Source organism: Nerophis lumbriciformis, linkage group LG30 (genome assembly GCF_033978685.3).
Source record: "Nerophis lumbriciformis linkage group LG30, RoL_Nlum_v2.1, whole genome shotgun sequence".
In the NCBI taxonomy this organism is placed as follows: Eukaryota; Metazoa; Chordata; class Actinopteri; order Syngnathiformes; family Syngnathidae; genus Nerophis; species Nerophis lumbriciformis.
In genome coordinates this window covers 10544374-10558204 of record NC_084577.2, presented here as the reverse complement: position 1 = coordinate 10558204, position 13831 = coordinate 10544374, and the positions used below count along the sequence as shown (strand labels likewise).

The window sequence follows — 13831 nt, the reverse complement described above, 5'->3', positions numbered from 1 at the left end:
TGTTAGGAGTCGGGACAGATTGTTGGCTTTACCCTGCTAAAATGTCCAGTTTGACCGCACGGACCACCATTGAAATAATGATATATAATAATATATAGTATGTTATATATCGCATAGGCCTTCTTTGATGGCAAGCCAAGGCCAACAGTTAAATTACCGCCACATTTCGTTCAGTATAACTCCATGTTGCATCCAACCTGACGCACTGCATTCTCTTCCATGTACGCACATCACCATCTTTCAGTGCAGAGTGCAATTCTATGAGCCAACCCACGTTACGCAAAAACTACATTACGCGTAAATCATATACACCAGGGGTGCTCATTACGTCGATCGCGAGCTACCGGTCGATCTCGGAGGGTGTGTCAGTCGATCACCAGCCAGGCATTAAAAAAATAGTCCTAAAAATGAGCGATCATAAATCTTCACTATGGCGTCACTTTCGTCACTTGATTGACATTCACGGCACCCGAGGGTCTTCTGAGATGATGCTGGCTGCTGCCAGCTCATTAAATAATAAATAATACCGATGTTGTTTTTGCACTTCTGATCCGATACCGATACTGACCGATACTGGCCTATCCGAGCATGTATTAAAGTTTAAAGTTATTTAGCCTACTTAGTTGTCAGAATCATGTTGAAAAGGGTTTTAGTACTCTTGATAACAACTAGCCAGCTGAATTAGGGGAGTTTGAATAATACACAATGGTTGGTAACAAGAAACTGACCTGTTTATTCAAGGATAAACACAAAATAGACAAAATTATACATGGCAAACAGAAATGGCATCATTGAACTAGGGCTGGGCGATATGGCCTTTTTTTAATATTGCGATATTTTAAGGCCATATCGCGATACACGATATATATGTGGATATTTTGCCTTAGCCTTGAATTAACACTTGATGCATATAATCACAGCAGTATGATGATTCTATGTGTCTACATTAAAACATTATTGTTCATACTGCATTCATATATGCTACTTTTAAACTTCCATGCAGAGAAGGAAATCACAACTAAAAAAAATCACTATTTTTTTCATACAGTGTTGATCTGGAAAGATACCGTATTTTTCGGAGTATAAGTCGCACCTGCCGAAAATGCATAATAAAGAAGGAAAAAAACATATATAAGTCGCACTGGAGCCCGGCCAAACTATGAAAAAAATTGCGCCTTATAGTCCGAAAAATACGGCAAGCGTCTCGACAGAGTTACAATATTTGAACAATGATGACGAAAACTGTTTTCTCTGTCGTGTCTGTGTGTCGAAAATTTTTATGCGCTTATTTTTTTTTATTTGATTTTGTGCGTGGCATAGATTTGCCGTGCGCAGAGGACGCTTCAGCAGTGCGCAATTGCACAGGTGCGCACCTTAAAGGGAACGTTGCTCGCACGGCTGCGCTAGCATCACAGCTAACGTTAGCCATGCTGCTACCTCTCTGCTGGGAGAGGACGTATACGTATGTGACGTATGACGTGACAGTATGTGACGTATGTAAGAAGGTGCACTTGCTGTCTGTGAGAAGGAGACACAGGAAAAAGTGAGAAGAGCCTGTCGTGTAATGCCAGCAGCTAAAAGCAACTGCGTGAGAATCCACAGACCTGTGGATGTTGAAGGTGTGCTGGAAAATGCGGAACGGAAATTAGGGAGCAGCAGAAAAGTGGAATCCGTGTATTATTTAAATCGGTGCGCTGGAAAACGGACCGGAGTCTTTTTTTTAAACTGGATCTGGATTGGCATTTTCCCATGCCTTGCCGATAGGTATTTTTTGGCAAATATCGGCGGCCGATCCGATCCAAATATCGGATCGGGACACATTTTTTTTTTAGTTTTATTTGTCGAAAATATATGTTGCCCTGTCAGTTGGAATACACATCGACATACAGGCTTACGGGCATATATTTCTCCTGTTGCTATATGTCAGGGGTCGGCAACCTTTACCAGTCAAAGAGCCATTTTGACCAGTTTCACAAATCAAAGAAATCAATGGGAGCCACAAAATTCTTTTGAAATTTGAAATGAAATGTCACTACATACAAAGTTTTTTTTTGCTTTGTGCTATGTATAAACCAAGGGTTTCGAGTTTTGTATGAATGGCGCTTGACAGCGTCATACTTGTCAACCTCCCAATTTTTCCAGCATACTACGAAATTCAGGGCAACTCTTCTCTCGAACGTGCCGTGATGGTACAGCATTCAGCGCCCACTACATCCTGCGTGCCGGCCCAGCTACACATGGTATGGGACTTCTGCTTGCTCACGTAGATGACAGCAAATCAAATCAAATCAAATCAACTTTATTTATAAGGCATAGTTGGTCAACAACCACACAGGTTACACTGACGGTGGGGGTATATACTTTAACACTCTTACTAATAATGCGCCACACTGTGAACCCACACCAAACAAGAATTACAAACACATTTCGGGAGAACATCTGCACCGTAACACAACATAAACACAACAGAACAAATACCCAGAATCCCATGCAGCCCTGACTTTTCCGGGCTACATTATACACCCCCGCTACCAAACCCCGCCCACATCAACCGACGCACGGAGGGGGGGGGGGGTGATGATGTGTGGGGGAGCAGGGTTGGGGTGGGGGCGGGGTTTGGTGGTAGCAGGGGTGTATAATGTAGCCCGGAAGAGTCAGGGCTGCATGAGATTCTGGGTATTTGTTCTGTTGTCCAGGTGCAGATGTTCTCCCGAAATGTGTTTGTCATTCTTGTTTGGTTTTGGTTCAAAATGTGGCGCATTATTAGTAAGAATGTAAGTTATTTTATATGGCCACCGTCAGTGTAACCTGTGTGGCTGTTGACCAAGTATGCCTTGCTGTCACTTACGTGTGCAAGTAGAAAATGCATACAACAAAAGGCTGAGCTGGCACGCTGTTGTACAGATTGTAGAGGGTGCTGAATGCTGTACCATCATGGCACGCCCTTATTATTATTGTTAGAGTGAAAATCAAAGAATATTACTCCCGGGAGTTTTCTGCGAGAGGCACTGAAATCCGGAAATCTCCCGGGAAAATCGGGAGGGTCGGCAAGTATGCAGCTGAGCCGCATCAGAGTGATCAAAGAGCCGCATGCGGCTCCGGAGCCACGGGTTGCCGACCCCTGCTATATGTTGATTTGTCATTGACCGCGCTAGCATGCTAAGTAAGCACTCGTGTGATGGTGCTACGCACCTAAGCATTCGTTGCAGGAACATACTAGCTTTATTAGACAAGATCATAGACTGTATTGGACAATGTAGTTTACATTCGAAATGTCCATTTCCATTTATTACAAGTAATAAATAAACGTAAATGCCTTACTTACCTATCGAGGAAATTAGCATGTTTGGCGTCAGATGAAAAAATCTTCTCCGCCTTCTATCGTCTCCATCTTTCAAAGGCATTCCCGATACAAATCCTCGTTTTGGCTTTGTCATGAATACGTTGAGAATAGTAACGACACCATTTAGATTTATTAAGGTCTGACATGTTTAGTAATTTTAACAGTGGCTCGACGAAGAGGGCGGTGCGTAACTGGCAACCTGGATGTGACACACTCTCAGACTTTTTAATTGGTCAAACGGTGGAGGGCGGGGCATCGAAATGAAAACAATAACAATATTTTTTGGCTGTAAATCTAATTTTGAAATTAGCATATCCCGTCTGAACTACCGTTATCAGTTATAAAGGTATTCGAAAATAACATGATTTATTTATGCCTTTTGACATATCTGGGCCATTTAATGATGACTTGACATGAATTTATTACATATGGCACCTTTAAAGTTAAAGTACCACTGATAGTTAAACACACACACTAGGTGTGGTGAAATTACTCTCTAGGTTAACCCATCCCCTTGTTCCACCCCCTGGGAGGGGAGGGGAGCAGTGAGCAGCAGCGGTGGCCGCGCTCGTGGAATCTAAATAACTAAATAAATAATGGTAAATGGGTTATACTTGTATAGCGCTTTTCTACCTTCAAGGTACTCAAAGCGCTTTGACACTATTTCCACATTCACCCATTTACACACTGATGGCAGGAGCTGCTATGCAGGGCCCTAACTGTGACCAATCAGGCGCAAGGGTGACATGTCTTGCTCAAGGACACAACGGAAATCATGAGGTTGGTAGGGGGTGGGTATCGAACCAGGAACCCTCAGGTTGCTGGCACGGCCACTCTCCCAACCGCTCCACGCCGTCCATTTTAATAATAATAATTAAAATAACTTAGTTGCATTTAAAAGTTGATGGAAAAATTAGAGCCATCAAATATGTGGTCGCTTTTCATACAACTCGTCGACTAATCATTTAAAGGGGAACAGCATTTTTTTGGGAGTTTTCCCAGTCGTTCACTATCATTATGAGAGACAAGAAAACAAAAGGGTTTTTTTGTTTTCACATTCTTTCATTTAAAAATCTGCTCGTTCTTGGTGACTACCTCTAAATCATTTTAAAGCATTCAAAAACCGTAAACAATACATAATTTACGTTCCATAATCCGTATAATGACCAAGCTGTAGCGACATTGTTATTGTAAGAGCGAACACTCACTAACTTTCCATGCACTAAGTTAGTTTGATTTCTCAAATAGTTAGTTTTTTTGTATTTTCACACCTGCGTGTGAAGTCCTAGTGTCCATGCACTCTCTCTAATGCCACTATTGGTCATACGCCATGTGCCTCCCGTACACTTGGGGGTGCTATTTTCTTTTAGAGCGGTTAAATCACCCTAGCCATTTGTGGATCCTTACAGCTTGTTTTAACTGATATCCGCTGTAATATTGGCACATATTACAAGTAATACGTCGCTAATGGTTATGCCAATGTTAAATAGCAGTCAGCATCAAGAAATTATCTTGGATTGCGCTACATGACGCGACTACCAAGAATGTATTGGGGCGGATGCAGGTCGGATGCAATTTAAAAACTGGCGAAAGAGTTTTTTCAAAGGGATTTTCGGACGAAAATATTGGAAACAAAACTTTTGAATGTCTTAAAGTTCATGCAAAAGGCTCTGTGTATTGATGGAAGGATTTTAAATCCGAAGAAAAGACAGTTCATGCCGCGACTGAAGTCCAAGGGAAGGTTACTATTGTTCTGGATTATCTTGAAAATTGTGCGGAAAGTGAATCAGTTGGCTTGTGCAAATGCAGCGTGAAGAGGTTTGTGTACACTTTAATATTCGCCTTCATTCTATTTCATCTCATTCGTATTTCGTTCGGTTGTCCAAATTAAGCCGGCATTCGACCTTCTTAGATAAATCTGTTTCTTTTTTTCTACCATCGATGCACTTCAAAATGTTTTGTTCTTTTAATTTATGAAGCAAACAAACAGTGTCCTCTTCATGATTGTCGCTTATGTTTTTATTTAATGGTATCTGTTTCTGGGTTGTTTCCCGCGCCTTGAGCCTGGCGCATGCGCGAAGGAAAGGGACCTCTCCTGCCGCACAACCCGCCTCGAGAGATCTGGTTTCCAATTGCATAATCCAGGTGTGTTAGTCCGACTTTTCAAAAACCGAACACGATCGGATTAAGGTGTTTCCATGGACTGTAAGATGCTTATTTACAGCCGAATTATTTGAGAAGTCAGACCTATTTAGTGCATGGACTGAGGAATTATTTTTCTAGCCTAGTAACATATCGGCGTGCTGCGGTATTAACCGTAAAAGCTAACTATGGCAAGTAATAAACGAGATGCACTAAACATGTTTGAATTTGTAATGCACAATACTGCGATAGAACACCAATCTGTACTGACTGAAAACATTTTAAATCATTGTGACAGTCTCCTTCATATGGGTTCCCCTGGGACCGACAGAGTCTTCGTGAGCCCGAAGTACAGGGTTAAACACATTTTATATTTTTTATATTCTGCAATGTTCAGGGCTGTCTCGCCAGCGGCCTCCTTCTCGCTCGTGTGGGGGTTTTCCTCTGCTCTCTTCAGCGCTCCCCTCATGGCCTCGGACGCTGCTGATAAAGGAGACAGGTGATTAGATAACCAGCCCCAGCTGGGCAATCTACTCACCTGCCAGCTGGGTTTCGAAGCCGGGCCATACACACTCCCTTCCCGCAAGAGGGGCGCCGACCATGCCCCCTCCACAATCATATTACAGTATCTGTAAACTATTAGCCGACATTTCTTGGTTTGTTTGTACACAGTTAGCCGATATAAAGAGTGACTCACTCGAAGAACAGTTTTCTGTATGGTCCAGGTGACCAGGGACGTTTTTTCTGATGTTTTTGGGTGAGCACTCCATTTACATTCGAAATAGCATTGCTTCAAATTCCACATTTTGCAGTTTCGAGTGACTTTCACCTCACTCTCTCGGCTTTTGTCTGCTCCAACGTCTCACTCTTCCTTTGTGCTGACTTCTCTAAGCAGCAGTTAATCCTCTGTATATTCAAGATTCAAACGAATCCTCATTGTCCTAAAATAGTTCTCTTCGTTGTTTATCGAATCTGCCATGGTTAGAAGACACACGTGCCTTGTTTCCGGCCTTTGAAGGCTACAACGCTGACTCCCATTAGCCACATCTTTCAAGCGTTTTTCTAATCTTTAAAATAAAATTTAAAAAAGCCAAGTGTGTCTCTCATAATGATTGTGAAAGATGGGCAAAATTCCCAAAAAAAGTGCAGTCTCCTTTTAAGATAGTCGATGACAAGTCGACTATCAAAACAGTTGTTAGTTGCAGCCCTAGTCAGTTGCAGCCCTAGTCCCATTGTGTTTTCCAGTCCATACAACCGAACTAGTTACTTAGAAGTTTCTAAAAAATAAATATGTACAGGCAAACCTAAACATATTCCTAGTGTATTCAAACTCCTATTCCTCAGTGTCAGTAGCACTTAGAAAAAATTTTCCTTTTGGGGAAAAAAAATCTTATTAGCTTTCTGGAGAGCCAAAGTCATGATTTAATGACAGATATTTGCTTTGAGTATGACTCATTTAGGTGTTTAAACCAAAAAATCCAGGACTGCTTGGGGTTGATTATAACTTTGTCCCATAGCCATTGCAGAGTCTGTTTCTTCGTTTGGGACTATGCTTCAATTTGTAGCCAGTTGCATGTGGAACGCCCCTTGTATGACACATTAAACGGTTGTTGAAGCCGAGATACTGACTTGCATGCAGGGTTTCCCCTAAATTTCCAAAATACCTGTGGCGGTGTGGGTGTGGTCAATTGATTAACGTGGACCCCGACTTAAACAAGTTGAAAAACTTATTCGGGTGTTACCATTTAGTGGTCAATTGTACGGAATATGTACTGTACTGTGCAATCTACTAATAAAAGTCTCAAAACACATGATTTGCTGTGATGCATATATCCTTTAAAAAGGCAACAAAGTGAATATACATTTAAAACAAACCAGTTAAGTATAGTATTAACATACATATTTTTGTTGCATATTTTCATTTGTTCTATTTTTAAATTATTGTTGCTTAATATACAATGTACTTTGTTGAGAATTGTATTTTTTTTAGTTTCGCTCATTCTACTGAGCAGCATCTCTCAAGCTCCCATCAGGTTTTCAGATGTCTGAGAGATGTTCAATCAGATTCAAGTCTAGGCTCTGGCCGGGCCATTCAAGGGCATTTAGAGTTCTCTTGAAGCCATTCATTTGATATCTTGGCTGTGTGCTTAGGTACTTTGTCCTGCTGAAAGATGAACCATCACCCTAGTCTAAGTTCCAGAGCACTCAGGAGCAGGTTTTCATTCAGGTTGTCCCCGTACATTGCTGCATTCATCTTTCTCTCCATCCTGACTAGTCTCACATTTCCTGCCACTGAAAAACATCCCCACAACATATTGTGGCCACCACGCTTCACTGTAGGGATGGTATAGGCCTAATGATGAGCTGTGCCTGATTTCCTCCAAACATGACGCCTGGCATTCATGCCAAAGAGTACAATCTTTGTCTCATCAGACCAGATAATTTGCATTTTGACAAACTTTTACGAATTAATGGCTTCCGTCTGGCCACTCTACGATACAGGACTGATTGGTGGTTTGCTGCAAATCAACCCTGATCGTTCAGTTTCGACGGCCAGCCAGCTCTAAGGAGAGTCCACGTGGTTCCAACCTTCTTTCATTTATGTTAGATGGACGCCACTTTGCTTATTGGGACCTTCTAGGCAGCAGATATTTTTCTGTACTCTTCCCCAGATTTGTGTCTTCGAAGGTCTACAGACATTTGATTTGACTGTCAAGTGTTGTACATTGAGACGTGTGTGCCTTTCCAAATCATGTCCAAACCAACTGAATTTACCACTGGTGGAGTCAAATTAAGCTGTAGTAACAACTCAATGATTATCAGTTGAAACAGGATGCCATTGAGCTCACTTTTGAGCTTTATGGCAAAGGTTGTGAATATTTTTGTATATTGTGATTTTTTTTTTTTTGATTTTTTATTGATTTGCAAACATTTCTTAAAAAAAAAAAGATTCACATTGTCATTATGGGGTATGGAGTTTAGAATTTTGAGAACAAAAATTAATGTATTCCTCTTTGGTATTAGACTGTAACATAATAAAATGTGTAACAAGTGAATCGCTGTAAATACTTTTCAGATGCACTCTTATATCAGTATTATCACTTGACTCACTATGGAAGAATAATGAAAGAATAAACAGAAAAGCAATAATTTCCCATATCGATATATCGTCACACTCCTTATGTTAAACATTATAATGGTTGATTTGGTCCTGGATAGAACATATTTCTGTCTCTTTCCAGGTCTGGTGTGGGTGCTCCTGTCATTGGAGATCTGGATGGAGAGTACAAACATGACAGCAGGCGAAACGTCCTGGAGTGGTGCCTACCTGTCATTGATGCAAACAACAAGTCCGGCAGCCTGGAGTTCAGCATTAGCGGACAGCCCAGTGACTTCTTCCCTGTCAGTGTGTCATTTGTGTCCAAACGCAATTACTGCGACATTCAGGTACGTTGTTAGTTAGAAGCTTTGTTAGTGTAGGAAGTCTGCTTTAACAAGGTTCCAAAAAATAATTCCAAGGATGTTAAACAGATGATTTCACTTTTGATGTCGTTTTAGTCTGTTATGCATGCACTCAAAACAAATTATTGTATAAATTAGCTTGAAACTAGATTTTTTTTTAATTTCTTCACGCTTAATTAGATCATGGTCGACTTTTTAAAGATCGGATTGAAATACCTAGATTGCCGTTCTGTATTGCATATATACTTTTTAGTCAAGCTATCATATGCACCAGTCTCCATGGAGGATCGTGGCGCCACTCTTAACAAAACAAATACAACATTAAAAGTGAAGAAAATAAAGCCGGAGGTAAAGGGGACTGTGTTCACGTTACACCAACAACAAAACAACCTTAAGATACAGAAGCTGAAAAAAGGTAATATTTGTAAAGCCTAAGATATATGTAAAGCATAAGATATAAGTAAAACCTACCTTTTTTGATAAGTGTCTGAATGTTTTCAAAGAAGACCGTTTTAATACAATACATGACAGCTCTATAAATATATTTAAATTAGTGACAAAAACATTCACTAGCTAAATTCTTAATCTTGCTTTAATTAGCTGTGATGGGTCAACTCAAACAATACTGAAGCATCAAATGTTTTTAGTTTTTCAGTGTCTGTGTTTCTGAGTAATTGATTGTGGCGCGTCGCCACAGCAAATTAAAAGCTGCCACACCATAAAAATAAGGGTCTTTTACATAAAAACAAACGTTTAAAGTAATACGTTGTGAACATGGATTAGGGCTTTAATGGTAAACGGTATAATGATAAACCGTGGTAAAATTCCAGACGATGAGTAATACTGTTTAAATTTTTAATTATCAAAAAAACTTAATTTATTAATGCATTTTAGACAACAGTTACTTCCTGGAAACAGAGTCGCAGCAGCGCCGGCGAATGCACACAAGTGCTGTTTGGCTTTAGAAAACATGGCAGCAACTACCGTATTTTCCGCACTATAAGGCGCACCGGATTATTAGCCGCACCTTCTATGAATTACATATTTCATAATTTTGTCCACCAATAAGCCGCCCCGGACTAAAAGCCGCGCCTACGCTGCGCTAAAGTGAATGTCAAAAAAACGCTGCGCTAAAGTGAATGTCAAAAAAACAGTCAGATAGTTCAGTCAAACTTTAATAATATATTGAAAACCAGCGTTCTAACAACTCTGTCCCAAAATGTACGCAAATGTGCAATCACAAACATAGTAAAATTCAAAATGGTGTAGAGCAATAGTAACATAATGTTGCTCGAACGTTAATGTCACAACACACAAAATAAACATAGCGCTCACCTTCTGAAGTTATTCTTCATTCGTAAATCCTTCGAATTCTTCGTCTTCGGTGTCCGAATTGAAAAGTTGCGCAAGCGTGGGATCCAAAATGGCCGGTTCCGTCTCGTAGAAGTCATCGGGAGTCAGTGTCGCTGTTGTTCTGTGAATCCTGCCTTCCGGAAAGCTCGGACCACAGTTGTGACCGAAATATCTGCCCAAGCATTTACGATCCACTGGCAAATGTTGGCATATGTCGTCCGAGGCTGTCTGCCCGTCTTAGTGAAGGTGTGTTCGCCTTCGGAGCTGTGTGAAAAAAGCCACCCGGCCTCTTCGCGTAAACTTCCCTTAACCACTCGCTCATCTTTTCTTCATCCATCCATCCCTTCGAGTTAGCTTTTATGATGACGCCGGCTGGAAAGGTCTCTTTTGGCAAGGTCTTCCTTTTGAATATCACCATGAGTGGAAGTTAGCATGGCAAGCTAGAACCACAGTGAAGGATGACTTCTCATTCCCTGTGGAGCGAATATTCACCGTACGTGCTCCCGTTCCACAGTGCGGTTCAGTTGCTGTGAAATACGGTAGTAATCCGTGTGCGGATGGAGAGATTGCGTCTTTTTATGAACCGGATCGTTTAGTAGGAGCCATTTTGTGGTCTTTACAGATGTAAACAGGAAATGAAACGTACGGTGATATCCGCGCGTTTTTTCTTCTTCTTCCGGGGGCGGGTGAAGCGCTTCCTGTTCTATGGGGGCGGGTGAAGCGCTTCCTGTTCTATGGGGGCGGGTGCTTTCCTTGGCGGTTGCTTGCGTAGAAGAAGAAGCGCTTCCTGTTCTACCGGGAAAAAAGATGGCGGCTGTTTACCGAAGTTGCGAGACCGAAACTTTATGAAAATGAATCGTAATAAAGCGCACCGGGTTATTAGGCGCACTGTCAGCTTTTGAGAAAAATTGTGGTTTTTAGGTGCGCCTTATAGTGCGGAAAATACGGTACACGGACCTTGCTCTGGAAATTATCCCTTTGAGTAAACGTAGCCGATCGTTTTTGTTTTTGGTGTCAATAAACAGGATAATAAATATTCATACCGTGACATCCCTAATGTAGACTATTATTTACGCACTATTGACTAGTGATGCTATGAAAATGTGTTTACCGAAAGACTTTGATCACCCAAATGAGACTCCCTGTTTGAAGCGCAAGGCTCAACAATTCCAATTGGCAAACTCCGCTTTAAATGCTCGCATATCACAGATGTAGAGCCAAAAAAACAAGGTCAGCTTTACAAAATGACCTGCTTCCGCCCTGCGGATCAATAAAGGCGGATTGTCTCGTGCAAGATGATACCAAGCAACGTTGCTGTTTACTACTGCAGTATTTTCTAACAGACATTTCCTCCATGTTTGATCGAGATAATTTTGGTAACAGCTGATCACCGTGATCAAATTGAAATGAATTGCCCAGCCCTGATATCAGTCACATTTATTTTCCTTAAAGTGGTACACACACAGTGTAACACATTATCACTCCTTGTTTCATAAGGCATCTTTGCTTCGGTATCGTTTGATCCATCACTAGAATAAACTACCAATTCTGCCGAGAATAATGCATAACACCAGAATCTTGTTGAGGGCTACAAAATTCTAATTAAATATACTGTACATTCATACATGTGCACACAAATCTTGTTTTTAACTATTCTTTCATTTTCAAAATAATCTTAATTATCTCATCATATGAAATATAACTTACTTCACCAATTATTATTTATTATTGATTATTATTGTGATTACTTATGGAGTATATTGTGAATAAATTGAGAACAGGAAGTGAACAAAAGTTTTAGCAACTGTTAAGTAAAAGAAAAGGGGTAAGATTGAATAAGCTCTGCTTCTTCCTACTCCTTTTCGAACATGTTGACAAGAGAAACTGGAAATTGTGATGTATCATGTTCGAAATAAACTCAAACTTATTGAAGATGGATTTTGTTAATCATTCCACTCAAGTAAACCGTGAGTAATCATTAGGAGTCCAAGACTGATATTAATTGATATCAATTCCCATGATTAATATATGTAACTTTTGACCAATGTCGTACAGAATGATTTGCCATCAACCTAAAACATTCTAAAGAAGAATTAATTAATGTTTTTCTTTCTCCCCTCAGGTGGCCAAAGTGACTCACATAGATGGCGACGGCGCTGTTAGATTCTCTTCAGAGACCTCCTTTGTTGTTGACAAATATGAAATCCTGTAAAAAATGTTTAAAAAAAAAAAAAATTAAAAAATGGCCCACAAAAACAGTCCAAATCTATGCTACAGAGATCAATTGAAGATTCGTTGCCTGCCCATCTTGTATACCACCACAGACTCTGCACATTAACAGGACTCCCATCAACTCTGGCAACACCGCTCCATGTGCTGGGGAAGAGCTGTAGTGGTGTATGTATATTGTTTGTACGACAGAAAGGATAATCTATATATAGCGTTGATAGAAATTTTAAAACAACAGTGATACTGTTGCTGACCTACATGGAGGCTAAGTTGGCTAACAGATTGCAGGGCAGGCCACTGTTCGCTTCATGGTCAGTTTATCAGTACTACTCTCGACAAGGTTGTAGAGGTCCTTAAGAATGTGAGACAGTGATATCAGCATTCACTAGAATTGGCCTGAGTACTTCTCGCAACCCCCAAAATCATTCATTCTCATCAACAGGTTTGTCTCCCCTCTGTGTTGCTTTACTGTTGGATAAAACTCATTGGGGTGCTTGCTTTCTTTTTCAGATTTCTTTGACTTTTATAATTACAGAGTTATTGTCAAGATAAGCAATCACTAATCTATTGTGATTTGTTCTACAATATACAGATGTTTTTTCTTTTTCTTTTTGAGAGGACATTTTTATACAAAGGTAACATCGACCTAAGCTGAAAAGCAGATTCTCAATATATTATATTTTCTATCTGCAGTTACCTTCAGTAATAATGTTGTAATGTGTCCTTTTTGTTTAGAATGTTGGTTGTTGTTTCTTTTTGTCATTGTTTTCTACTACAAGTCATGAAGTCTGGCATTGATGAGCAGAACCCATCCACCAGTGAATACATTTGGTTATTTCAGCGTTTATATTTCTGAATGATTATTTCTCCTGTAGCCACTTGACACACAAAAAGGTGAGTCTTGTTTCCATTGCTGTATTTTGATTCCAAAAATAGTAAGATGTACTTTGATCATGGGCCAGAAACTACAAAGCTCTTAATTCAGCGTTCACAGAATTGGAAAAGCTCGCTCATGTAAAATGTTTAAAAACACAAAAACCCCTGCTCTTCCATCCCAGCATCAACAATGTAAAAGACCGTGACTCTTTTACTGATCCATTTGGTTCTGTATTTGCTAATTAAAAGTACATCAAGATTATTCAAAATTGAATGTGTTTTTCACTTGGACTCCCCAAATTTCAAATAGTATTGGTTTGTAGATTTGTTGCAGTTAGAAATAAAAAATCAACCATTTATATTGACACATCTAAAGGGGAATCTTAACATTCCATTGTACAATTAGGGGTAAATAATCTTTAATGT

The 13831-nt window shown here is 40.2% G+C and overlaps 1 protein-coding gene across 1 annotated transcript in view; it reads left to right on the top strand.

The window, feature by feature from the left end:
- LOC133572664 (coatomer subunit delta) overlaps positions 1-13137 on the top strand; it is a 30053-nt gene extending 16916 nt beyond the window's left edge. Inside the window, exons 9-10 of the mRNA XM_061925529.2 lie at positions 8728-8932; positions 12423-13137. Of these exons, the coding sequence (XP_061781513.1) occupies positions 8728-8932; positions 12423-12512 (295 nt within the window). The 3' untranslated portion in view covers positions 12513-13137. The remainder of the gene's footprint in view (positions 1-8727; positions 8933-12422) is intronic.
- The last annotated feature ends 694 nt before the right edge of the window (positions 13138-13831 follow it).